General features: G+C 50.0%; 1 protein-coding gene across 3 annotated transcripts in view; it reads left to right on the top strand.

The window, feature by feature from the left end:
- LOC140198316 (uncharacterized) overlaps positions 1-24196 on the top strand; it is a 31105-nt gene extending 6909 nt beyond the window's left edge. The window contains exons 2-11 of one of the 3 annotated variants that reach the window (XM_072259405.1): positions 2456-3460; positions 4632-4727; positions 11375-11482; positions 13027-13143; positions 14690-14827; positions 17433-17603; positions 19367-19561; positions 20344-20535; positions 21750-21856; positions 23258-24196. In XM_072259405.1, coding sequence (XP_072115506.1) covers positions 2474-3460; positions 4632-4727; positions 11375-11482; positions 13027-13143; positions 14690-14827; positions 17433-17603; positions 19367-19561; positions 20344-20535; positions 21750-21842 — 2097 coding nt within the window. In that variant the 5' untranslated portion in view covers positions 2456-2473 and the 3' untranslated portion in view covers positions 21843-21856; positions 23258-24196. The remainder of the gene's footprint in view (positions 1-2455; positions 3461-4631; positions 4728-11374; positions 11483-13026; positions 13144-14689; positions 14828-17432; positions 17604-19366; positions 19562-20343; positions 20536-21749; positions 21857-23257) is intronic. The other 2 variants (XM_072259406.1, XM_072259407.1) reach the window with 2 other exon arrangements.
- Positions 24197-26083: the final 1887 nt, after the last annotated feature.

Below are 26083 nucleotides of genomic sequence, written 5' to 3'. Positions count from 1 at the left end.
CCCTTAAACGTGGAATCAAAATAGCATCCACCACTTGTGCTGGCAGCTTCTTCTTCCCTCTGAGTGAAACTCTTTAGCCTCATGTTCCCCTTAAGCTTTTCACCTTAAACCCTTAACCTATGACCTCTACTTGTAGTCTCACCCAACCTCAGTGGAATAGTGGCATTTACCCTCATAATTTTGTAAAAACCTCAACAAACCGCCTCAATCTTCTCCATTCTTAGTTCAAAGTACATTTATTATCAAAGTACATATACAATAATGAGATTCCTCTCCTTACAGGCAGCCGCTAAACAAAGAAACCCCAAAGAACCCATTAAAAAAAGACTATCGAACACCCAATGTGCGGAGAGAAGAAAGCCAAATCATGCAGACACTAACCACAATCAAACAGCATCCTGAACTGAAGTTAGAGCACCATGCTTTAGCATAGTTCAGCGCTCAGCCGAGTAAGTGTTGTGGAGCATTGAGCTGAATCGGCCCATCCCTCGCCTCAGGCCCAGGCACCCTGACCTTTTAAAGCTGCTCACCGCCTGAATAGGCATGCAAACACTGGGTTTGATTGCCTCTAAGTGCTCTGGGGCCAGGACTCCACCTCCTCAATTCAGCCCAGCACTTAAATCACCATCCAAACTTCAGGTTCAGTCGGCCCGACCTGCTCAGGTGCCTGGACCTTTCCCTCCCCGATTCAGCCTGTACCCGACCTTTCCGATTTGGCTCAGCACCAAAATCAATGGATCCTCAGGCCCTCCTCGACTCGCCTCAGCCCTACCACATCGGATTGCCTTCAAGTCCAAAGGGAAGTTACAGACTTTACTTGCGCTTATTGTTTGGCAGAAAAAGTGAGATGAGCAAAGTTGTTTCCTTTGTTTCGTTAGACACCAGCAGAAAGCGCAGAAGTTCACCAGCAGCATCTTAAACCGGAGGAACAAATGTCAGCACATTATTTTCTAGATGAGGGGTCCAGCACTGCTCACAATACTCCAAGGGAGGGAAGCCTCACCAGTACCTCAGAAAGGCTCACCATTGCATGCTTGTTTTCATATTCCAGTCCTCTCAAAATTAATATTAAACATTGTATTTGCCTTCCTCACCGCCAACTCAAACTGCAAATTAATCTTCAGGGCACTCCCAAGTCCTGCACGAGGACTCTCAAGTCTCTTTGCACCTCGGAGTTTTGAATTTTCTCCCCATTTTATTCCTTCTATCGAAGCACATGACCGTACACTTCCTGATGCTGTGTTCCATTTGCCACTTCTTTGCACATTCTCCTCATCTGTCTGAGTCCTCCTCTGCAGCCTCCCTGCTTCCTCAACACTACCTGTCCCTCCACCATTCTTCCTATCGTCCGCACACTTGGCCAAAGAGCCAGATTATTGACAAACAACGCAAGAAGAAGTGGTCCCCACGCAGACCCCTGCGGAACACCACTAGTCACTGGCAGCCAATCAGAAAAGGTTCCTTTTGCCTCTTTGCCTCCTGCCAATCAGCCAGTGCTCTATCCATGGTATCTTTCCCGTAGTACCATGGACTCTTATCTTGCTAAGCAGCCTCGTGTGTAGCATCTTGTCAAAGGCCTTCTGACAACCCAATACATAACATCAACTGATTATCCTTCATCTATTCTGATTGTTACTTCTTCAAAGAATTTTCAACATATTTGTCAGGCAAGATTTTCCTTTGAGCAAACCATGACCTTGAGCAAACCAGTTTTATCATGTACCTCCATGTACCCCAAAATCTCACCCTTAATAATAGACTCCAACATCTCCCCAGCCACTGAGGTTGGAATAACTGGCCTATAGTTTCCTTTCTTCTGCCTCTCTCCCTTTTTGAAGAGTGGAGTGACATTTGCAATTTTCCAATCCTCCAGAACCATGGCAGAATCTAGAGATTCTTGAAAGATCATTACTAATGCCTCCGTAATTTCTAGTTGCAACTGTCCTCATTTCTTCCCCCAACACTATCCAAGATCCTACTAGTGTCTTCCATAGTGAGGACCGATGCAAAATACTTAATTAATTCCACCACCATCTCCTTACCCACCCCCCCCATTACTACCTCTCCAGCATCGTTTCCAGGGATCTGATATCCATTTTCACCTTTCTTTCACTCTTTATGTATCTGAACAAACTTTTTGTTTCCTTGTTTATATTGATCTTAAAATAGATTATTTTTAATTTTTGAATTTTATTTCAAGATACATCACAGAACAGGGCCTTCTGGCCCCCTGATCTGTGCAGACCCGGTAACCCAGCCTAACCACAGGGAGGGAAGGGTTACGTCTTTCTTTGAGTAGGTTAAAGGGTCAGCACAGCATTGTGGGCTGAAGGGCCTGTACCATGCTGTAATGTTCTAACACAGTAACTCTACACGCTGCACCGCTGTTCCGCCTGTTGCCTGCGGGGTACCTTGGCTCAGATGTTAACACCTCTCTCCACACCCCTTCTCGCAGGTGAGGGGCCGCTGACCGATGAATGACATCTGCCGCATTTGCGGCGCCGAGCTGAAGGGCAACCAGAGGCGATGGATCTTCAGCGCCCGGGCCCCGGTCGACCTACGGGTGGTGCTGTCCCACGTGCTGGGCTGCCGGCTCTGCCGCAGAGACGGCGAGAGCGAGTTCCTGTGCGGCAAGTGTGCCGCGGCGCTGGAGAGGCTGCACCGCTTCGACGGCGTCATCGCCCGCGTGCAGGCGCTCTCCGTGGAGAGGGTGCGCCGGCTGCTGACCGAGAGGGGGCGCCTGGCCGGGCTCCTGTGCCGCCTGCACGGCCGGTCCCCGCGCGCGGGCCCGGCTGGCAATTCGGGAGACCGGGAGCTGGCTGAGCGGGACTACGCATTGTTGTTGCAGGAGGACATGAGCCTGGCCGGGTACGAGTGCTGGGCGGAGGGCAGTGAAGCCGAACCGGGCCACTGCTCCTGCCCGGACCGCCGCTGCCTCGGCTGCAGCGCCTTCCGCGTGTCCGATTACGAGTACGACGCTGTGTGCCCGGTCCCGCGCCGGCTGGCCCGCGCCCTGGCCACTGGGATCTTGCCCCGCAGCAAGTCCATCAGCGAGCTGGCGGGTGTCGACCTCTCCCCAGTCAGCCGTGCGGGCTCCCCCTGGCTCACCTGTCCACTGCCAGTGGCCCGCTCCCTGTCCACCTCCTCGCTGGGAGCAGCCAGCTGCTCGGCCTGGGGCTCCGGTTCCGACTTGGACGTGGGCAGCAACGGTGGGGCCTCGTCTGAGGACTGGGCCGGGCCCAGCCCTGAGCAAACTCTGGCTGACCTGGCCCGGCAGCTGGAGGGCGCCACCTACCGGCCTGTCCGGGCCCTGCTGCACAGCAGGATCCCAGTCCTGGTCAGGGGTGGCGCCGGGCGGACGGTGAGTGGTTTGGACACCCCGAGGCAAAGGCTCAGCTACACGGGAGATGAAGAGAGTGAGCTGGATATGTGGGACGAGTACCGGCCATTCAACCTCGAGGTAATGGTTCAAACTGATCTTGGAGAGGCGGAGGTTGAGAAGTGGGGCAGCGGGTAGGGAGGGATGGGGTAAATGGGGAGCAGGGGCTGGGAAGGTGAGGGCGGAGGAGTAGCTGTTCGGTTTCCAATGGTCACTCCAGTTAGACCCGAAAACTCTCCCTGTGTCTGTGAAACCCAACTTCCCTACACCCCACACCATCTCTGTGACCCCCCCCGAAGACTCTACACTCGTCCCCATCTCTGTGATCCCTTCAGCCCCCACAGCCCTCCCCATCTCTGGAAAGCCCCCTGGACCTACATCCCTCCCTGTCTCTAATGCCCTCCAGCCTCCACACCCCTCCCCGTCTCTGTGACCCCCCCCCCAGCCTCCACACCCCTCCCTGTCTCTGTGAACACCCCAGCCTCCGCACCCCTCCCTGTGATCCCCCCAGCCTCCGCACCCCTCCCTGTGACCCCCCCAGCCTGCACACCCCTCCCCATCTCTGTGACCCCCCCAGCCTCCCCACCCCTCCATCTCTGTGACCCACCCAGTCTCCCCACCCCTCCCTGTCTCTGACCCCCCCAGCCTCCACACCCCTCCCCATCTCTGTGACCCCCCCCAGCCTCCCCACCCCTCCCTGTCTCTGTGACCCCCCCCAGCCTCCACACCCCTCCCCATCTCTGTGACTCCCCTCCCCCCCATCCTCCACGCACTTCCCTGTTTCTATGTCCCCTCCCCATCTCCATGACCCCACACTCTGCCGTTTCTGTATTGTCCTCTGGCCTCTGCACCCTTCCTCATCTCTGTGACCGCCTCTGGCCTCCACAACCCATCGCACCTCTGTGACCTCTTCCAGCCTCCACACCCTTCCTGACTCTGTAACGCCTTCCTGTCTCCGCACCCCTCCCCGCCTCTGTGATCCCTTCCAAACTCCTTACCTCTCTGTCTCAGTGACCCCTCAACTCTGCACCCCTTCCTGTCTCTGTGACCCCCCCCCAACTCTGCACCCCTCTCTGTCTCTGTAATGCCCCCCCTCTGGTCCCCACACTCTCTATGTCTCTGTGCCCCCTACACCCTGTGAGGTGTGGGGTATTTGGTGGGGGCAGGGAGCTGCTTTGGAGCAGCCCAGCGTTGCCCTGTTTCTAATCCTGTCCTATTCTCCCCTCCCCTCCCCTCCCATCTCTTGCTGCAGAAGTTAATTCAGCCCCAACACAAGCCAGGAATCCCGAGCCAGGTCACCGAGCAGCGAAAGGAGGGGAAAGCGGGAGAGATCCTCGTCACAGAGGAGGTGAGCCATGGACTCAATCGTCCCACCCCTGGATCCAGCTTACCCACCCACCACTCCCGAGCCCCGGGACTTCTCACTGAATGGCAGACAACATGGGCAGCCCTAATTGCCCAACATGACAGTTGGCCTCTGCTCAGCCTTAAATCAATGTTTGTGCCACACCAATTAAATCTCTTCTGCCGACACAATGTCCATATCCCTCCATTTTCCTCACAGCTATGTGCCTACCTACACGTTTCTGAAAACTCTCTAACGTTTCTGCCTCTACCACCACCCCAGGCAGCCACCACCCTCTGTGTTTCTAAAAATAAAACTTGCCTCTCGCATCTCCTTTGGAATTACGCCCTCTCACCATCAATGCATGCCCCTGGTATGAGACATTTCAACCCTGGGAAACGGATACTGTCTGCCTGCTCTATCCGTCCCTCTGACAATCGTATAAACCTCTCTCAGATCTACCCTCAGTCTCTGCCGCTCCACAGAAAATATCTCAGGTCGGTCCAGCCTCTCGTTAGAGCACATGCCCTCTAATCCAGGCGGCATCCTGGTAAACCTGCACCCTCTCCAAAGCCTCCAGATCCTTCCTACAGAGGGGTGATCAGACTGTATGCAGTTCAGCCTAACTAGAGTCATAAGGTGCAGCACAGAAACAGGCCTTTTGGCCCATATTGTCCAGGCTGAAACCATCTAAACTGCCTACTCCCATCGACATTTACTGGTACCATAACCCTCTGACCATGTACCCATCCAAACTTCTCTTTAACATTCTCGTGCACCACTCGTCTGGCAGCTCACTCCACACTCTCATGACCCTCTGAGTGAAGACGTTTCCCTCATGTCCCCCTTAAACTTCTCACCTTTCACCCTTTACCCATGACCTCTGGCCGTAGTCTCACCCAACCTCAGTGGAAAAAGCCTGTTTGCATTCACCCTAACTATACCCCCTCGTAATTTTGTATACTTCTGTCAAATCTCCTCTCAGTCTTCTGCATTCTGAAGAGTACAGTCCTAAACTATTGAATCTTTCCTTATAACTCGGGTCCACTAGACCTGGCAACATCCTTGTAAATTTTCCCCGCATTCTTCCAACCTTATTTACATCTTTCCTGTAGGCAGGTGACCAAAACTGCAAACAATACTCCAAATTAGGCCTCACCTACGTCTTAAACAACCTTAACATAATATCCCATCTCCTGTACTCAGTACAATGATTTATGAAGGCCAAAGTGCTAAAAGCTTTCTTTATGACCCTATCTACATGCGATGCCATTTTCAACAAATTATAGACTGTAATCCCATATCCAGGAATATCAGTGCCCTACCGTTCACTGTGCAAGACCTACCCTGGTTGGTCCTACTGAAGTGCAACACCTCACACTCGTCTGCATTAAATTCCATCTGCTATTTTGCAGCCCATTTTTCCAGCAGACGCAGATCCCTCTGCATGCCATGATGGATTTCCTCACTGTCCACTACAGCCCCAGTCTTGGTATCATCTGCAAATTTGCTGATCCCGTTAATCACATTTTCATCCAAATCATTGATATAGATAAGAAACAACAAATGACCCAGCACCAATCCCTGAGGTGCACCACTAGTCGCAGGCCTCCAGTCAGAGAGACAACCATCTACTACCACCCTCTGGGTTCCCCCACAAAACCAATGTCAAATCCAATTTACTACCTCATCCTGAATACCAAGTGACTGAACCTTTTTGACCAACCTCCACGCGGGACCTTGTCAAATGCCTTACTAATGTCCATGTAGACAACATCCACTTTCCAGGTAACTACCTCAACACTCAGAGTTGGTTAGACATGACCTGCCATGCATGAAACCATGCTGACTATCTTTAATTGGTCCATGTCTTGAGAAGTACTTACAGTGTCTACAAAAAAACTTGCAGTGTCCAGATGTGCAAAGCTGACAGAGACCTATCCATGCTACACATGCCCTTATACTTCCTCCCTTACCACCATTCAGGGCCCCAAACAGTCCTTCCAGGTGAGGCAACACTTCACCTGTGAGTCGACTGGGGTGATGTACTGCGTCCGGTGCTCCTGATGTGGCCTTTTATATATTGGCGAGACCTGACGCAGACTGGGAGACCGCTTTGCTGAACACCTACGCTCTGTCCGCCAGAGAAAGCAGGATCTCCCAGTGGCCACACATTTTAATTCCACATCCCCTTCCCATTCTGACATGTCTATCCACGGCCTCCTCTACTGTAAAGATGAAGCCACACTCAGGTTGGAGGAACAACACCTTATATTCCGTCTGGGTAGCCTCCAACCTGATGGCATGAACATCGACTTCTCTAAGTTCCGCTGATGCCCTACCTCCCCCTCGTACCCCATCTGTTACTTATTTTTATACACACATTCTTTCTCTCTCTCTGTCCCTCTGAATATACCTCTTGCCCATCCTCTGGTTCCCCCCCCCCCATCTTTCTTCCCGGACCTCCTGTCCTATGATCCTCTCGTATCCCTTTTGCCAATCACCTGTCCAGCTCTTGGCTCTATCCCTCCCCCTCCTGTCTTCTCCTATCATTTTGGATCTCCCCCTCCCCCTCCAACTTTCAAATCTCTTACTAACTCTTCCTTCAGTTAGTCCTGACGAAGGGTCTCGGCCTGAAACGTTGACTGTACCTCTTCCTAGAGATGCTGCCTGGCCTGCTGCGTTCACCAGCAACTTTTATGTGTGTTGCTTGAATTTCCAGCATCTGCAGAATTCCTGTTGTTTGTGTTTTTAGAGACCTATCCACACAGACTCAAGGTTGTAATTGCTGACAAAGGTGCATCTACGAAATACTGAATTAAACCATAAGAATTAGGCCATTTGGCCCATGAAGTCTGCTCTGCCATTCAATCATGCCCGATCCCTATTTACCCCTCCTCAGCCACACTCCCTGGTCTTCTCCCCATTAACTTTGATGCTGTGTCCAAACGAGAACCTATCAACGTCCACCTTAAATACACTCAATGACCTGCCCTCCATGGTTGCCCGTGGTAACAAATTCCATAAATTCACCATTCTCCAGCTAAAGGAATTTCTCCACATCTGTTTTGAGTGGATGCCCCTCTATCCCGAGACTGTGCCCTCTTGTCCTTACCGGCATGGGAAACATTCTTTTCATATCTACTCTGTCTAAGCATTTCAATATTCGAAAGGTTTCACTGAGACCTGCACCACCCCCACCCTTCAATCCTTCAAAATTCCAGTGAGAACCAGACCCAGGGCCATTAAATGTTCCTCATATGATAACCCTTTCATTTCTGGAATCATCCTTGTGAATCTCCCCTGGACCCTCTCCAATGCCAGCACATCTTTTCTGAGATGAGCAGCCCAAAACTGTGTGAAGGTGAGGCTTCACCAGTGCCTTTATAAAGCCTCAGCATTACATCCTTGCTCTTGTGTTCCTGACCTTATGAAATGAACGCTACCATTGCATTTGCCTTCCTCACCACCACTGACTCTACCTGCAAGTTAACCTTTAGGGAGTTCTGCACAAGGATTCCCAAGTCCCTCTGCATCTCAGATTTTTGGATTTTCTCCCCGTTTAGAAAATAGCCTGCACATTTATATCTACTAATAAAATGCATGACCATGCATTTTCCAACATTGTATTTCATTGCCACTTTCTTGCCCATTCTCCAAATCTGTCGAAGTCCTTCTGCATCCTACCTGTTTCCTCAACACTACTTCCCTCTCCACCAATCTTCATATCATCTGCAAACTTGGCAACAAAGCAATCCATCCATCATCTAAATCATTGATATACAGCATCAAAAGAAGTGGTCCCAACACAGACCCCTGTGGAACACCACTAGCTACTGGCAGCCAACCAGAAAAGGATCCTTTCATTCCCACTCGCTGCCTCCTACCAATCAGCCAATGCTCTAGCCATGCCAGTAATTTTCCTGTAATTCCATGGGCTCTGAACTTGATAAGCAGCCTCTTGAGTGGCACCTTGTCAAAGACCTTCTGAAAGTCCAAATATACAACATCCCCTTTATCTATCCTACTTGTAATCTCCTCAAAAAATTTCAACTGGTTCATCAGGCAAGATTCATGCTGACTTTGTCCTATCTTGTCCTGTGTCTCCAAGTACTCCATAACCTCATCCTTAACAACTGACTGAAACATCTTCCCAATCACTGAGGTCAGGCTAACTGGTCTATAATTTCCTTCCTTGCTGCCTTCCTCCTTTCTTTAAGAATGGACTGACATTTACAAATTTCTAGTCCTCTGTCACCATACCAGAGTCCATTAATTTTTGAAATTTCTAGTGCTTCCACAACACTACCACTTCCAGAACTCTAGGGTGCAGTTCATCTGGTCCAGGTGACTTATGTACCTTTAGGTCTTTCGGCTTTTTGAGCACCTTCTCTCTTGTAATAGTAACTGTACTCACTTCTCTTCCTTCACACACAACAACATCAGGCGTACTGCTAGTGTCCTCCACAGTAAAGACTGATGCAAAATATTAATTTAGTTCATCAGTCATCTCCTTGTTCCCTGTTACTAATTCTCCTCCCTCATTTTCTAGTGGTCCTATATCCACTCTCATCTCTTTTATTTTTTTACATGCTTGAAAAAGCTTTTACTATCCACTTTGAGCAACACACATAAAAGTTGCTGGTGAACGCAGCAGGCCAGGCAGCATCTCTAGGTCCACTTTGATATTGTTTGCTAGCTTGATTTCATATTCCATCTTTTCCATTCTAATGATTCTTTTAGTTGCTCTCTGTAGGTTTTTAAAAGTTTCCCATCCCCTATCTTCCCGCTAACTTTTGTTTTGTTGTATGCCCTCTTTTGCTTTTACATTAGCTTTGACTTCCCTTGTCAGCCGCATTTGTACTATTTTGCCATTTAAGTACCTCTTCATTTTTGGAATACACATGTCCTGCACCAGAAACGCACACCATAGCTATTCTGCTGTCATCCCTGCCAGCAGCTCCTTCCAATTTACTTTGGCCAAATCCTCCCTCACACCCAAATAAGAGAAAATCTGCAGATGCTGAAAATCCGAGCAACACACGCAAAATGCTGGAGGAACTCAGCAGGCCAGGCAGCATCTAGAAAAAGAGTACAGTCGACGTTTCCAGCCAAGACCCTTGGTGGCAGGACTCGTAACTGACATCTTTTGTCTTTTATTTTCATATTTCTACCTTTTATTGCACTTTGAATTACATCATCTGAATGAAAAGTGCTCTGTAAATAAAGTGATTATTATTCACGTTATTTTATTGTCTGGTGTACAGTGAGAGGTTTGTTTTATAGATCATATCATATCTGTACATCAAGGTTGCACACAGTAAAACAGACTGCGGACTGAAGTGTTACAGCTACGGATACAGTGTAGTGCAGGTAGACGATAAGGTGCAAGGTCATATCGTGAGGTTCCTCGAGTCTTGGGCCCCTCTACCCTGGGGAAATACTGCGGCACATGATGATTTTATAAACTTCCCTCAGATCAGCTCTCAGCCTCCTTCACCGCAGGGAAAACAGTCCCAGCCTGTTCAAATTCTCCTTGTAACCCGTGCTCTCCTCATAACTAAAATATTGGAGCAGTATTTGGCCATTTGGCCCATCTGTCTACTTGCCATTCCATCATGAATGATTTATTATCTCTCAGCCACATTCCCCTGCCTTCTCCCTCTTTAATGAAGAGCCTATCAACCTTTACTTTACGTATACCCAGTGACTTGGCCTGCACAGCCGTCTGTCGTAATGAAATCCACAGATTCACCAACCTCTGGCTAAAGAAATTCCTGCTCACCTCTGTTCTAAAGGGATGTCCCTCCATTCTGAGGCTGTGCCCTCAGGTCCCAGATGCCTCCAATATAGGAAACATCCTCTCCACATCCACTCTATCTGTGCCCTCTGGTCCGAGACTCCCTTACAGGAAACATCCTCTCCACATCCACTCTATCTGTGTCCTCTGGTCCTAGACTCCCCCACTATAGGAATCATCTTCTCCACACCCACTCTATCTGTGTCCTCTGGTCCTAGACTCTCCCACTATAGGAATCATCCTCTCCACACCCACTCTGTCTGTGTCCTCTGGTCCTAGACTCCCCCACTATAGGAATCATCCTCTCCACACCCACTCTGTCTGTGTCCTCTGGTCCGAGACTCCCCCACTATAGGAAACATCCTCTCCACACCCACTCTATCTGTGTCCTCTGGTCCGAGACTCCCCCACTATAGGAAACATCCTCTCCACACCCACTCTGTCTGTGTCCTCTGGTCCTAGACTCCCCCACTATAGGAAACATCCTCTCCACATCCACTCTATTGAGGGCTTTCAACATTCGATAGATTTCAATGAGATCCCTGTTCATTCTTCCAAACTCCAGCGAGTACAGACCCAATGCTCCTTGTATATTAACCGTTTCATTCCCGGGATCATTTTTGTGAACCACCTCTGACCCCTCTCCAACGCCAGCACATCATTTCTAAGATGAGGGGCCCAAAACTACTCCAAATGTGGAGGGGGGGGGGGGGGGAATGAGGTTCCCATAAGACATGGGAGCAGAATTGGGCTATTCAGTGATTGATTCTGTTCTGCTACTGTTGACTTGTGTTCCTATTCTCCCGCCGATGACAGCTGTACTAATAACCTGCTTGCGCCCTCTCCACAGGAGGCTGGGGGGCGGCCAGAGGCAACACAGGAGCTCAGCACTTACACGGGATGCCGCTTAGTACAAGGGCTGGCCCGTGACCTGCGCAGCAAGGAGCGACTGTTAGAGGTGAGCGGCCGCGAGTGAAGTGCCTGCAGCCTGTCTCCTGCACGGGGCGGGGGTTCAGAGGAAATTTACTGGAGTCCTTCATAGCCAACTTCCCATAGATCGTGCCCCTGAGTGTTTGGCAGACATCGAGTGCAGTCACATGGTGACCTGACTGTCAGGTGTCAGGGTGGAGTGGTTAGCACAACACTCCCCCAGATCAAGTGACCCAGGTTCAATTCCCACCGCTGCCTGTGAGGAGTTCGTACGTTCTCCCTGCGACCGCGTGGGTTTCCTCCGGGTGCTCCGGTTTCCTGCCACTGGCCAGGATGCAAATTAAAGATTAACTGATTAATTTATCTCATCTGCTCCTCGATATCCCTGTTATTATTGGGCAGCCTATAAAAAACACCCAGTAAAGTTATTGACCCCTTCCTGTTCCTAACCTCCACCCACAGAGACTCCGTAGACAATCCCTCCATGGTGCCCACCTTTTCTGCAGCCATGACACTATCTCTGATCAGCAGTGCCATGCCCCCACCTCTTTTGCCTCCCTCCCTGTCCTTTCTGAAACATCTAAAACCCGGCACTTGAAGTAACCATTCCTGTCCCTGAGCCATCCAAGTCTCTGTAATGGCCACCACATCGTAGCTCCAAGTACTGATCCACGCTCTAAGCTCACCCGCTTTGTTTATACTACTCCCTGCATTAAAATAGACACATCTCAAATCATCGGTCTGAGCGCGTCCCTTCTCTATCACCTGCCTGTCCTCCCTCTCACACTGTCTCCAAGCTTTCTCTATATGTGAGCCAACATCCTCTTCCCCAGTCTCTTCAGTTCGGTTCCCTCCCCCCAACAATTCTAGTTTAAACTCGCTGTAAACCTCCCCACCAAGATATTGGTCCCCCTGGGATTCAAGTGCAACCCGTCCTTTTTGTACAGGTCACACCTGCCCCAAAAGAGGTCCCAATGATCCAGAAATCTGAATCCCTGCCCGTATGTCGTCTCGTCACCATCTGAAATTCTGCTACCAGTAGTTGTGTGGTCAGCAAATTTATAGATGGAATTTGAGCTGTGCCTGGCCGCACAGTCGTGGGTGCAGAGGGAGTAGAGCAGTGGGCTAAGCACGCATCCCCGTGGTGCGCCCGTGCTGATTATCGGCAAAGCAGGGGTGTTATTTCTGATCTGCGCAGACTTCCAGTCTTCTGGTGAGAAAGTCAAAGATTCATTTGCAGAGGGAGGTTTAGAGGCCTAGGATCTGGAACTTTTGATCAGACTTGCAGGAATAAACAGCTATAGTCAATAAACAGTATTCTGACCTGGAGTAAGGCTGCATGGAGAGTCAAAGAGATTACATCTGCTGTAGCTGGCAGTAGGCAGATGGCAGGGCCCAGGTCCTTGCTTATGCTTGATTGGTCCTTTCCCACAATGCAGGCCCTTCATGTCCAGGGTTTGAATTGAGTTGGCAGGTAACAGCCTCTTTCTCTGATGAATCCCTGACTCTCTCACCTCTGTACTGCTCTGGGCTGACCTGCTCTCTGTCTGTTCTGTCTCCCGGTTCTGACAGGAGTGTGTGAAACTGATCAGCCAACTGTCCAGCAGCAACAAGTCCACCGATGGCCCGGAGGACAATGGGATTAGGACGCTCTGCCTCTGGTTGGACAAGCGAGAAGAAGGTCTAGAGGTAAGTCTGGAGACTCCCTTCTTGCCCTCCCAGTTGCCCTTCATACCCCTCCCATCCATGCATCTATCCAAATTTCTCTTAAGTGTTGAAATCAAACCCAGAAGAGGCCATAATCAGGTTGGAGGAGGAACACCTTATATTCCATCTGGGTAGCCTCCAACCTGATGGCGTGAACATTGATTTCTCAAACTTCTAGTAATGCCTCCCCCCACCTTCTCCTTCACCATCCCCCATTTCCATTTCGTTCTCTCACCTTAACTCTTTACTTGCGCATCACCTCCCTCTGGTCACAAACGAGAAAATCTGCAGATGCTGGAAATCCAAGCAACACACACAAAATGCTCAGCAGGCCAGGCAGCATCTATGGGGGAGAAAAAAATGTACAGTTGACATTTTGGGCCCCCTTCTCCAGCCCTTTATCTCTTTCACCAATCAACTTCCCAGCTCTTTTACTTCACCTATCCCCCTCTCCCGGTTTCAGCTATCACCTACTACCCTGTACTTCTTCCCCCTACCCCACCTTCTTACTCCAACTTCTCATCTTTTCTCTTCAGTCCTGATGAAAAGATGAAAGTCGGCCTGAAACGTCAACTGTTTACTCTTTTCCATAGATGCTGCCTGGCCTACTGAGTTCCTCCAGCATTTTGTGTGTGGCTTGGATTTCCAGCATCTGCAGGTTTTCTCTTGTTTGTGATTTCTGGATGTTTTGTGTGATTGGAATGATATCTATGAAGTAAGTTGTTTATCCTGGGTTATTACATCTGGACCGATGTTACGGATTGTCCTGTCTATAATAACAGATTGGCTGTAGTATAATTTGTGGGACTCTGACTCCAAAACTGGCTCAGGCTTGTACTTAGAGTAAGGTAAGGTTTCTTTTATGAGTTTGTGTTTTAGAGGAAGATTTTGGTAAATAATGTTTGCTGTTTGATTGTGCCTGTGTAAGTTACCAGACTGAGATAACTACTGCAGGATCCACTAATGTGTTGGGTTGTTCCTGGTTTCTCTTGGCATTTTCTGCACTTATCGTCTTGAATTTGCTGGGTTTTTATTATGCATTTTTGATATTTTTTTGTGTTAACCACCTGGTCCTGTATTGCCATAAGGAAACATTCTATTTCTGTGTAGAGATCTCCAATGAGTCTGTAGCGAAAATGTTTATTGGCTTTGTTGTATTTTTACTGTTGAGCTCTACTTAACAGATTTTCTTAAGCCTTGGAGTAAATTCTGTCCTGTTTTCCCTTTATTACGCTATGATCTATTTTCTTTGTTGATATCCCGGATACTTTCCTGTTTCATATTCATCCATCCGTTGTGTTGTATCCAGTGCAATTTGCCTGTCACCACAGTAGATCTCCAGTGGGTCATCACGTGGCCTTGGATCACCTGGACAATACTAACTCCTCCAGTTCTGATTAAAAAGCTCCAAAGCCTGGGCCTCTGTACGTCCCTCTACAACTGGATCCTCGGCTTCCTAACCGCAGGTCCACAGGCTGTACAGATGGGTAATAACATCGTTGTCATTGTTGCCCTTTGCTGCTTCTAGAAGGCCAGTGAAGAGGTGCTGGGTGTCCTGGAGGAGATGGAAAGTGAGGCTGAGCGGCTGAAGCAGGCTCTACTCGAGAAGGACAGGGACATCAGACGTCTGGGTGAAGTCCTAGTCCGCAACGAGGAAATGATCAACGTGAGTCTCCCTCCGTCCTGTCGCCTGGCACCTGCTCCAACCCCCCAGTAGGAGGCTCTTCGACACATCCCATCTACACCAACCCCATTTACTCACACTCTTAAGTCCACGACCCTGTGGTGTTCTGCTGAACACGGTGGCATGCACAGGAATGTGCCCCCACTGCACCCGTCAGATTGTGGTTTTTTTTTTCACACAAGTGACTCGTTTCAATAGACAATAGGTGCAGGAGTTGGCCATTCAACCCTTCGAGCCAGCACCGCCATTCACTGTGATCATGGCTGATCATCCACTATCAGTATCCAGTTCCTGCCTTATCCCCATATCCCTTGGCTCCGCTATCATTAAGATCTCTATCTAACTCTTTCTTGAAAGCATCCAGAGGCTTGGCCTCCACTGCCTTCTGAGGCAGAGCATTCCACAGATCCACAACTCTCTGGGTGAAAAAGTTTTTCCTCAACTCCATTCTAAATGGCCTACCCCTTATTCTTAAACTGTGGCTTCTGGTTCTGGACTCCCCCAACATTGGGAACATGCTTCCTGCCTCCAGCGTGTCCAATCCCTTAATAATCTTATATGTTTCAATCAGATCCCCTGTCAGCCTTCTAAATTCCAGAGTATACAAGCCCAGTCGCTCCAATCTTTCAACATATGACAGTCCCGCCTTCCCAGGAATTAACCTTGTGAACCTACGCTGCACTCCCTCAATTGCAAGAATGTCCTTCCTCAAATTTGGAGAGCAAAACTGCACACAGTACTCCAGGTGTGGTCTCACCAGGGCCCTGTACAGCTGCAGAAGGACCTCTTTGCTCTTATACTCAATTCCCCTTGTTATGAAGGCCAACATGCCATTAGCTTTCTTCACTGCCTGCTGTACCTGCATGCTTACTTTCAGTGAATGATGTACAAGAACACCTAGATCTCGTTGTGCTTCCCCTTTTCCTAACTTGACATCACTCAAATAGTAATCTGCCTTCCTGTTCTTACCACCAAAGTGGATAACCTCACATTTATCCATAATAAACTGCATCTGCCACGCATCTGCCCACTCACCCAACCCGTCCAAGTCATCCTGCATTATCTCAACATCCTCTGCACATTTCACACTGCCACCCAGCTTTGTGTCATCTGAAAATTTGCTTATGTTACTTTTAATTCCTTCATCTAAATCATTAATATATATTGTAAACAGCTGCGGTCCCAGCACTGAACCCTGCGGTACCCCACTGGTCACCACCTGCCATTCCGAAAGGGACCCGTTAATCGCTACTCTTTGTTTTCTGTCTGCCAGCCAATTTTCTATCCATGTCAGTACCCTACCCCCAATACTATGTGCTCTAATTTTGCCCACTAATCTCCTATGTGGGACCTTATCAATGGCTTTCTGAAAGTCCAGGTACACTACATCCACTGGCTGTCCCTTGTCCATTTTCATAGTTACATCCTCGAAAAATTCCAGATTAGTCAAGCATGATTTCCCCTCCGTAACTCGGACCGATCCTGTTACTGCTATCCAAATGTGCCGCTATTTCATCCTTTATAATTGATTCCAGCATCTTCCCCGCCACTGATGTCAGACTAACTGGTCTATAATTCCCTGTTTTCTCTCTCCCTCCTTTCTTAAAAAGTGGGATAACATTAGCTACCCTCCAGTCGTCAGGAACTGATCCTGAATCTATAGAACATTTACCCCCTCCATGGGTGCCACCTGACCTGCTAAGTTCCTCCAGCAATCTGTGAGGCTGCTCAAGCTTCAGAACATAGAACAGAAGAGGCCCTTCGTCCCTCAATGTTGTGCTGCCCTTTAACCTGCTTAAGGTCAGTCAAACCCTTCCCTCCCATATGGCCCTCCATTTTCCTTTCATCCCTGTGCCTGTCTCTTAAAAGTTTCTAATTTTCTGCCTCTACCCCCTCCCCCTGGCTGGGTGTTGCAGGCAACCACCATCAGAGTGTAAATAGATAAGTGAAACCGTCGCGGACATCCCCGCCACCATTTTCCTCCAGTCTCGCTAAAATTGCGCCTCCTTGTATTCGTCCTTTCCACCTTGGTGCAAAGTCTCCGGATATCCTAGAACACAGTACAGTGTAGGGGCAGGTGCTTCAGCCCACAGCATTGTGCAGACCCAATCAACTGTCCATTTCCTGCCATTTCCCTAACATTCATCTGCTTCTCTAAACTTCTCCAACGTTTCTGCCTCTGCCATCTCCCCAGGCAGCACATTCCAGGCGCCCCACCATGCTCTGCGTGGGGGAGAGAAAACACTTGCCCCTCACATCTCCTTTGAAATTACCCCGTCTCACCTTTAATACCTGGTATTAGACATTTTCAACCCCGGGAAATGTCTGTCCACCCCTATGCCTCTCAGCGCTTTGTAATCCTCTGTCAGATCTTCCCTCTCCAGACTTTCGACATCTGTAGAATCTCTTGCGTTAATGGTCCCTCGCCTTGGGATTTCCCACTGCCGAAGGGAGGTTCTCTGTACTTGACCTGACTTTTCCCCGTTGTCAGCAAGGGAGCTCGCTGCCCGGGCCCCACGCCTCGGCGCCTCTGTGGCGTTCTCCTTCGCCAGAGGCCCCCCTCCTCACCCTGTCTCTCACCCCGCAGACGTTAAACGCGAGCCTGGGACAGAAGGAGTCACGGCTTCAGAGGCTGGGCCAGAGCATGGAGCAGACACAGTGGCTGTGGGAGGGGCAGCGGGCCGCTGACCTGCGGGGACGGGAGGAGATCCGACAGCAGCAGCAGGCCGCTCTGCAGAGCCTGACCAGCGACGTGAAGGTATGGATGGGATGGGGGCGGTGATCCTGGCATCCTCTGGGGGCGGGGAGCGGAGGGAGGGGACAGTGGCGGAGAGAGACTGACGGGTGGGTCTAGGGTCCCAGGAATGATGCTTATGAGATTGTGAGAGTCATAGAGAGAGTAGACAGACAGACAGGCAGGCGACCCCCTCACCCCGGTACCCTTCTTGGGTACGAGCCCCAAACCATTCCACGGGCTGTCAGAGGTGAGAATTCTCCCGGAAATGGGTCTACGACAGTAAGTGCAACTTACTCTACTCGAAAGCACATGCACCTCCCTCGACCTTTTTCCAATCCCTCTGCCACTCCTACGCCATCCCCTCACCCTCTCTTCCCCCTCCCCCACCACCCTCTCCTCTTTGCCTCTCCCTCCCCCCAACAGAACCCAAATCAGGTTTGACATCACTGACACATATAGTGAAATCGGTTATTTTACGACAGCATACATGGCAATACTTAATGAAGGAATATCAACTGCAATAAGAAATGTAACTATGAAATTAAATTTAAAAATACTACAAAAAGAGAGTTAAAAAAATTCTTTGTGGGTTCATTTGTCCATTCAGAAGTCTGATGGCTGAGGGGAAGAAGCTGTTCCTAAACCACAGGGTTTGCTTCTTCAGGCTCCTGTACCTCCTCCCTGATGGTGGCAGTGAGAAGAGGGCATGGCCTGGTTGGTGAGCATCCTCAGTGATGGATGCTGCCTTTTTGAGGCATCGCCTTGTGAAAAATATCCTGGATGCTGTGGAGGCTCGAGCCCAGGATGGAGCTGGCTGTGTTCACAGCTTTCTGCCCCCTTTCCCGATCCTGTGCAGTGGCCCTCTGTACTAGACAGTGATGCAGCCGGTTACAACGCTCTTCATCGGGCATCTGTAGACAGTTGCGAGAGTCTTTGGTGTCATACCAAGCCTCCTCAAACTCCTCATGAAATATAGACACTGTGATGCTTTCTTTGTAATTACATCTATACGGAGGAGGAGAAGATGGCAGCATGTGTGGCCATTTCTGTGGTGATGTCTGTTATCTGTCAAGTAGGGGACCGTGCACAATTCTGATTTGATGGAGACAGACATGAGAGTACGGAGGAACATCTGGAGAAACTTCTGAAATGCCCGCTTCGCTGCTGCTGCTACTGTGTGGTAACCAGAATCTCCGGAGCTGAAGGCCCCAAAATCCTTGGTTTTGCTTGTATCAGCGGCCGGGGCTAGGTCGAAGGCGCTCGGCAGAGGATCGCGCTCGGGAGGCTGTATCGGAGGGGCTGATCAAAGGCTCGAAGTTTTCGGACGGATGGACTCAGGGTCGGCTGCTTCCAAGGCGTCGGCAAGTTGACGGTGCCTGGAGGTTTATGGCAGGGAGTTTCTCCCTTTTGCCGCCTGCTACGGGGACTCGGGAGTCGATCGACTCAGGGACTTTGAGACTATTTTTACCGTGCCCATGGTCTGTTCTTCATCAAATTATGGTGTTGCTCTGCACTGCTGTAATTATATGTTATAATTATGTGGTTCTGTCAGTGTTACTCTTTGGTTTGTCCTGTTTTCTGTGATATCACTCTGGAGGAACATTGTATCATTTCTTAATGCATATATGCATTTCTAAATGACAATAAAAGAGGACTGAGTGTTCTCATGATCTTAAAAAAATGTCGGGCCCAAGAGAGATCCCCAGACATGTCGGCACCCAGGAATTTGAAACGGCTCACCCTGTCCACTGCCGAGCCCTCAATCCCCTGTCTGTGCTTTGCAGGCTCTGTCAGACTCGCTGTTGGCCCGGGGTCTGCCCGAGGGTCCTGACTCCCTGGCTGGTCTGTGCCAACGACTGCAGGACAAGGAGCAGCTCCTGTCTGAGGCGCAGGCCAAGCTGAGCCGGCAGAAGGAGGACCAGGACAAGGTCATCCAGGAGCTATCCCGCTCCCTGGCTGAGAAGGACCGGCTGATCCAGGTAGGAGCCTGAAGCCCCCCTCTGGGATGCGAGGATGACGGGCTGGAGTTTGGGAAAGTGGGAAGGAAGCAGAGGTGTGGAATTGACTCTCTGATCCAGCATGATCCTGTGATAAGGCATTGGTTGGGCTGCACTGGAGTATTGCGAGCTGCTATCTAGGAAAAGGTGTGCTGGCATTGGAGAGGGTCCAGAGGAGGTTTGCAAGACTGATGCCAGGAATGAAGTGGTTAACATATGAGGAGTGCTTGCTGGCTGCGTTCACTGGAGTTTAGAAGAATAAGGGGGATCTCTTTAAAGCCCATTGAATATTGAAAGGGCTAGATAGAGTGGATGTTTCCTATAGTTGGGGAGTCTGGGACCAGAGGGCACAGCCTCAGACTAGAGGGACGTCCATTTAGAACAGAGATGAGAGGGAATTTCTTCAGCCAGAGGGTGGTGAATCTGTGAAATTCACTGCCACAGATGGCTGTGAAGACCTAGTCATTGGGTATATTTAAAGCGGAGATTGATAGGTTCTTGATTAGTCAGGGCGTGAAAGGTTATGGGGAGAGCGTGGTTGAAAGGGTCGGTAGAATGGTGGAACAGACTCGATGGGCTGAGTGGACTAATTCTATTCCTAGGTTTTGTGGTCTTACGAGACCACAGCGGTGGCACGGAGCCCAGCCTGTGGGGTCTTGCTGTGCGGGCAGGGTCACTGCTTGCATTCTGCTGATGTTGGACTCTGCTCCTGATGCCGACACTAACTCTCCACTTCCCTTTCCTTTCTCTCTCTCTCTCTGCAGGAGTTTACAGCCCAGGAGGGCTGGGCGCAGGCTTCCCATGCCCAGGAGATGAGCCGGGTGTCCCTGGAGCTCAAGGGCAGGGAAGCTGAAATCCGCCGTCTCTCTGAGCTCCAGACCTCCAGCGCCCGCAGTCACAACGCCGAGCGGCTCCAGCTCCAGGCACTGCTGCACAGCAAGGACCAACTCATTCTGGTGGGTGTGTTCTTCTCCCTTCGGCCCGTGATGTTGTGCTGACCTTTTAAACCTCTCTAAGATCAACTTAACCCTTCCCTCTGACACAACCCTCCAATTTTCTATCATCCATCTAAGAGTTTCTTAAATGTCCCGAATGTATCTGCCTCTACCACCACCCTTGGAAGTGTGTTCCACAAACCAACCTCTATCTGTGTTTACCTCTGACATCCCTCCCCAATCATCTTAAAATAATGCCCCATTGCTAAAAAAACAAATCTCTGGCTATCCACTGGATCCATGCCTCATCATCTTGTACACCTCTATCAAGGCACCTCTCATCCTCTGTCGCTCCAAAGAGAAAAGCTTGAGCTTGCTCAACCTCTCCCCATAAGACACACTCTCTAATCCAGGCAGCACCCTGGTAAATCTCCTCAGCACCCTCTCTAAAGCTTCCACCTCCTTCCTATGATGAGGCAACCTGAACTGAACACAATATTCTGTCTGGTCTAAGCAGGGTTTTATAGAGCTGCAACATTACCTCGTGGCTCTTGAACTCAGTCCCCCAACTAATGAAGGCCTGTACACTGTACACCTTCTTAACCATCCTATCAACTTGCATGGCAACTTCAAGAGGTCTATAGATGTCAACCCCAAGATCCTCCACTCTGCTAAGAACCCTGTATTTTACCTTTAAATTTGACCTTCCAAAGTGATTCACTTAACACTTTTCAAAGCTGAACTTCACCTACCACTTCTCAGCCCAGCCCTGCATTCTATCAACATCCCATGTAACCTATGACAACTTTCTAGAATATCCATAACTCCAGCCTCTCGGCAAACTAACTAACCCACCCTTCCACTTCCTTATCCATGCCACAAAAGAGCAGGGGTCACAGACCAGATTCCTGTGAAACACCACTGGTCACCAACCTCTGCTTTCCTTGGGCAAGTTAACTCTGAATCCACACACCCAAGTTTCCCTGGTTTCCCATGCCTCCCAACTTTCTGAATTGGCCTATCCTGGAGCACCCGGAGAAAACCCACCCATTCCTCAGAGAGGACATACAGATGACTTTTGAATTGAACTTCAAACTCCACACCCTGAGCTGTAACACCATCGCGGTGACCGCTGAGCCACTGTAGCAGCATATACACTACATCCGCCGCTCTTCTGTCATCTTTGTTTTGTTACTTCCATAACGTGTGTCCCCCACCTCTCTCTTTCTGAGCAGGGACTGCTGGAGGATGGACGGTCCAGGGACAGGATTCTTTCCGAGATTCAGGAGAGGCTGGCGCCAAAGGTCAATGTCAAACACACCCTCTGAGGTCAAGGTCACAGGTGAGGCTAGGAGGACTCCCTCCCACGAGGACACGCCTGTGTCCTGGGTCACCTGTAGGCGGGCATCGCTGGGCTCTGGGTGGAGACGGGTGGTCACTGAGTTTGGGTGGGACCACCACGCTGTTGGAGATGACTGCCAGTGGTCTCGGTTGGATGTGGAGAGCATAGGAGCAGAATTAAGCTATTTAGTCCATCAAGTCTGCTCCACCATTCCATCATGGCTGAATTATTATCCACCTCCACCAATTCTCCTGCCTTCTCCCCATAACCTTTGACGACCTAAGTAATCAAGAACCCATCAACCTCCGCTTTGAATATACTCAATGACTTGGCCTGAATGAATTCCACAGATTCACCACCCTCTGGCTACAGAAGTGGGGGGTTGGTGTTGAATAGTTTTTGTAGGCATTATAATTTGTGGCAGGGGTTATGTGTTGCTGTCTGGTGTTCCTTCCCCCTCCCTAATCACCCCCACTTCACACTCAAAGGTGAGCCAACTGCTGGGGCTGAAGTCACGTACACACTAGACCACCCAGGGTCCCTCCCTTGGCGGTTGTTAGGCAGGCGAAGGTACCCACTCCAGTCCATAGACTGTCACACTTACTGGGGCTAGTAATAATGTTGGGTTAAGGTAACATTAATATTTTCAATGTGTTGGCACGTGGCCGAGTGGTTAAGGCGTTGGTCTAGTGATCTGAAGGTCGTGAGTTCGAGCCTTGGCTGAAGCAATGTATTCTGTCCTTGAGCGAGGCACTTAACCACACATTGCTCTGTGACGACACCAGTGCCAAGCTGTATGGGTCCTAATGTCCTTCCCTTGGACAACATCATTGTCGTGGAGAGGGGGGACTTGCAGCATGGGCAACTGCCGGTCTTCCATACAACCTTGCCCAGGCCTGCGCCCTGGAAACCTTTCAAGGCACAAATCCATGGTCTCACGAGACTAACAGATGCCTATTAAAAAAAGTTTTCAATATTTTAATGTTATTTTATTTTAACCTCAGAAAAAAATCTATTTATTTTTAATACCTTGCATGTGAATATCAGCAATATTCAAAGTTTTCAACAGTTTTGACAGCTTGTTTCAGCTTTGGGGCATTGGGTGTGTGGGTCAATCTTGCTGCACGTGCAGGTCGTCATTGGGGAATCGACTTGCACCAAAGATAGGTGGGTGAAGGGGGAGCCATGTCTGATGGGGAAAGGGCCTTCTTGCCCCATGTGTGCTTTTTGAGCTTGTCCCATGGCTCCATCAGCGTGGATTCTCTGCGCTCTCCTATCTCGTATCCCCTCGGACATGCCCTTGCTGTTTGTCGAAATCCCTCATGGGGGGTGGGGTGGGGGAGCTAGCTCCTCCTGAATTCCGGGTTGGGGTCTAACCCTTCTCCTGATTTGTGTTCCGAGGTGGCACTGGAGGTCGGAACTGCTGAGTGACTGATGGAACTAGAGACTCGACTGTCTGCGGTGCCGAGAGGCCGAGAGGCCGAGAGGCCGCCACATCTACAGGAGCATCTGAGCAGCAGAGTGCATTATACACCACCCCTCTTTCCACCCCCTCCCACCCGGTATCTGCCCCCCACCCCACTCCCCCCCGCTCCCAAACTCTGTATGCTGGCCCTGCGAATATTGCCCTCCTGTCTCCTGAGAGCCGTGAGACAGGGTGGGGTGTGGGGAGGGCCGGCGTGTCTGGAAATCCACCCCCCTCAGCCATGTGGTCAGGAGGGATGGGGTCTGTGTGTCTGGAGAGGGTGCACTTTGAGTTTGTAACTAATCCTGAGCAACCCAGACCCGGGTCCTATCCAGTCCACCACCACCCCCCTCCCCACCTTCTCTCTTTGGCTCCTATCGAGACAACTCTCACTATTTGCCTGGGTGGACTCAATGCCAGCTTTGCAAACTGCCATCCTTCATGGATCTGACACTGGAAAGTAACCAGACTGCCATCGAATCTCCGCCTCCATCCCCCAGCGTTTCTCCGATGAGAATATCTGTGTTTGTGCGTCTGTCCTGCAGTCCTGTCGGACCTGTGCAATAACAACCCGGAAACTGACTTGGGTGGGCAGTGCACCCTCCAAACTGATGGTGCTGGGTGGTTGTGTGGGGCGGTCACAGACCCTGAGTCCACAGGGTTCGCAGACGTCTGGGTGTGGACTGACACCTGTCTGCTGGTCTCGCTTGCTCAGGGCACCGACGGGTGAATCAAATCTCAGGGAGCAACTGTCAGGTTCCAGGTATCCAGCATATCGGAAGCACACCCTCAGGAAGCCAGTGGCAGCCCACTGGGGTTTTTGGTGCATATCTCTGCACATGTTCTGTTCCTTGTTAAATATGAAATAAAGTTTATTGATGGTTTTTTGCCAAATGCACAGGTGCAGTTGGTTTATTGATGGGTTTGTTGTTGGCTTTACTTTAAAGTTTATTGCACAGGTCTATGAAAAACTTTCTTGCTGGGGGCATCACAGGCACAGGAATCTTACTTTCTTGATCTGTAGTTCTGCATCTTCCAGGTGAGAGACAATTCCTAGTGGGCAAGGCAGCGGCAGCTAGTGTTTAGCACATGGCCGTAAGGCCTAGAGACCATAAGGCATCAAGTCTGCTCCACCATTTGATCGTGGCTGATGGTGAATGAAGTTATCCACGCCGGTTCAGGGACCCGGTGATGCAGGATGCAAGGCTTCTGTGCCTCCTGCCTGATGGTGGTAGCAAGAAGAGGGTGTGGCCTGGATGGTGGGGGTCCTTGGTAATGAGTGCTGCTTTCTTGTGACAGCGCTCCATGTAACTGTACTCAATGGTGGGGAGGGCTTTGCCTGTGATGTCCACTTTCGGTTCTTGGCTGCAAACCTGCAGAAGGTTGTAAACTCAGCCAGCTCCATCTGGGTTCTAGCCTCCCCTGCATCGAGGACACCTTCAAAAGGTGATGCCTCAAAAAAGCAGCATTCATCATTAAGGACCCCCATTACCCAGGACATGTCCTCTTCTCATTGCTGCCATCGAGGAGGAGGAGGTACAGGAGCCTGAAGACACACACTCAGTGATTCAGGAACAGTTTTTTTCCCACCGACATGAGATTTCTGAGTGGATAGTGAACCTGTGAACCTACTTTTTTTTGCACTACATATTTAGTTTAACTTTTTGTGTGTGTATACGTTATATATTTACTGTGTTTCTTCAGTTGGGGTCGTGAGTGTGGAATGAGCTGTCAGCACAAGTGCATGCAAGCTTGAGTTCAATGCTTCAGAGAAGTTTGAACAGGCGCATGGATGGTAGGGATATGGAGGGCTAAGGTCCTGGCGCGGGTTGTTGGGAATAGGCAGGGTAAATGATTTTGGCATGGACTAGATGGGCCAAACGGCCTGTTACTGTGCTGTACATCTCTATGATTCTAGGTATTGTAATGTACTGCTGCCACGTAACGACAAATGTCACGTTTGGCATTAAACCTGATGCCGGTATATTCATGTTCCCTTACCAGGCTGTGATGCAGCCTGCCGGATTACTTGCCTCTGTGCATCTATGGAAGTTGGTCAAAGTTTTAGATGTGATGCAGAATCTACAGAAACAAAAGCAGCACTTATCCAACTTCAGGGAAGTGTAGCTTGCATCCCAGATTCCTTCATACATCAGCTCACCTGCTGTTCCTGGTGTATCGGTCCTGCCTCACCCTCACCGGCTTCTGGGAGAGTGCAACAGCGAAAGAACCCATGTGTCCCACCCCATGAACTGAACCCTGGGGCATATGCGGAAGGTCAGGGACGGTGGGCTCCACACACACAGGCCAGGTGCAGAGTGTTCCTGGTCAGGTGGCAGGACGGTCTCGGGAAGCGGAGGTCCTGGAACGGGTGCGAGGGAAATTTACAGGATCAGTTCCAGGGTGGAGGTATTAAGATCGTCGTGGTCGTGGCTATCTCTGGAGGTCGAGGATGATGGTCTTCATTCTGTTGATCTACTTATGGGCTCTCGAGTGGCTTATGAGTCCAATCTTGGCTTTGAAAGTTCTTCCGCTTCAGGACAGGTAGTTCCAGATGGCAGATCGGGCTTTGGTTGTTGCTGCCTCTCTTTCCATTTTCTTCTCTTTTCTTCTAATTCTGCACATCTGTTGGCTTCGAAAGTTGCTGTTCCTTCTCGGATGATGGCTTGCCAGAGTTTCCTGTCCTTGGCATTGGTTTCCCAATTGTTGATGTCGATGTTACATTTCTTCATGCTGGCTTTTAAGACGTCTTTGAATCTCTT

Source organism: Mobula birostris, chromosome 5 (genome assembly GCF_030028105.1).
Source record: "Mobula birostris isolate sMobBir1 chromosome 5, sMobBir1.hap1, whole genome shotgun sequence".
NCBI classification, from domain to species: domain Eukaryota; kingdom Metazoa; phylum Chordata; class Chondrichthyes; order Myliobatiformes; family Myliobatidae; genus Mobula; species Mobula birostris.
This window is presented reverse-complemented; position numbering and strand designations above follow the sequence as displayed.